Below are 1373 nucleotides of genomic sequence, written 5' to 3'. Positions count from 1 at the left end.
ACATGTGCTTTTGCAACATCTGCAAAAGAGAATGTTCGTTAGGCTCGGTAAGATTTACGGAAATAATTACAGGTAAGGTTTTGTTTGTTCTAAGGAAAGCATATTTAAGGTGATTAGGTAATGGTTTCAGCTCTAAATCTGGTGGTTCCTCTAATGATGGACGTGTTGGTTCCGTCCGCCGCTCACTCAGACTTGGCGCCTCGGGTTTTTTCATGTTTTCTTCCAATGCGAGGACCTCGCAAACTTGGGTCGCTTCCTCTTTAGACAACTCTATTCTGTTCAGTTGACATTCTTCACTACCGGGAACTTTAATGAGTTTAACACATTAAACCTCACTTCCTGATTGTCTATGTGCATGGTCAATTCTCCCTTATGTACGTCTATTAATACTTTCCCAATGGCTAGAAAAGGTCGTCTAAGAATAATTAGTACATCCCTGTCTGCTTCATAATCTAGGATGATGAAATCCACAGGGAATATGAAGTTGTCAACTTTTACCAGAACTTCTTCAATCTTTCCTTCAGGGTACTTGATCATCTTGTCAGTGAGTTGAAGAGTTACAGAAGTGGGTTGTGCTTCACCAATTCCCAATTTCTTCAAGATTGAGAGCGGCACGAGGTTAATGCTTGCTCCCAGATCACACAACGCATGTCCACGTCCAACCCTCCGATTGAGCANGGCACGAGGTTAATGCTTGCTCCCAGATCACACAACGCATGTCCACGTCCAACCCTCCGATTGAGCACCGGACTGTGAAGCTTCCCGGGTTCTTCTGTTTCTTGGGTAGTCTGTTGCTGACTAACGCATTGCACTCCTGTATTAGCACAATTACTTCCGTCTTGCTGATTCTTCTTTTCTTTGTGAAAATATCCTTTAAAAAATTGACATATTTTGGCATTTGTTCCAAGGCTTCTATAAGTGGAATATTGATGTGCAGTTGCCTCAGGAGTTCAAGAAAACGCTTAAATTGTTGTTCATCATTCTTCTTCATCAAGCGTCTAGGGAATGGTGCATTTAGCTGCACCGCAGGTTTTCTTGCATTAGACGTGCTTGGCTCCGAATGGCTTGTGGATTCAGGCATCCTTTCTTCTTGATCTTCTAATGTCGTTGGGCGTGTGTTGAATTCTTTTGAAGGATTATTGGCTCTTGGGTTCATGGTTCTTTCTTCAAGAGCTTTGCCACTTCGCAATGTCACTGCATGACATTGCTCTTTTTCATTGTTGTTCCCCGGGGTTTCCGTGTTACAAGACAAGACTTCAGGCTGCCGATTCTTCAACTCACTCACAATCTACCCTACCTGTATCTCCAAGTTTTTTATGGACGACGCCTGGCTTTTTAGCAATGCGTCGTTCTGGGCAATATACTCCTTTAAA

General features: G+C 42.9%; 1 protein-coding gene across 1 annotated transcript; it reads right to left on the bottom strand.

The window, feature by feature from the left end:
- Positions 1 to 279: 279 nt before the first annotated feature.
- Positions 280 to 1156, bottom strand: LOC120076078. The gene is made up of 2 exons (XM_039029859.1): positions 747 to 1156; positions 280 to 664 (listed from the first exon to the last, which is right to left on the bottom strand). The coding sequence occupies exons 1-2, from the start codon at positions 1154 to 1156 to the stop codon at positions 280 to 282; spliced, it is 795 nt and encodes a 264-aa protein (XP_038885787.1).
- Positions 1157 to 1373: the final 217 nt, after the last annotated feature.

The sequence above is a fragment of the Benincasa hispida genome, chromosome 4, assembly GCF_009727055.1.
Source record: "Benincasa hispida cultivar B227 chromosome 4, ASM972705v1, whole genome shotgun sequence".
Taxonomy (NCBI): Eukaryota; Viridiplantae; Streptophyta; class Magnoliopsida; order Cucurbitales; family Cucurbitaceae; genus Benincasa; species Benincasa hispida.
Note: the sequence above shows the minus strand (reverse complement) of the source record. Positions and strands in the feature narration are given on the sequence as shown.

What these genes read in the sequence shown, in the direction of transcription:
- LOC120076078 (XM_039029859.1), bottom strand. Translation starts at nt 1,156, where the DNA reads ATGAACCCAAGAGCCAATAATCCTTCAAAAGAATTCAACACACGCCCA. An exon ending in CCGGGAAGCTTCACAGTCCG is followed by an intron (nt 665 to 746) that starts GTGCTCAATCGG and finishes GCTCAATCGGAG; the next exon opens with GGTTGGACGTGGACATGCGT.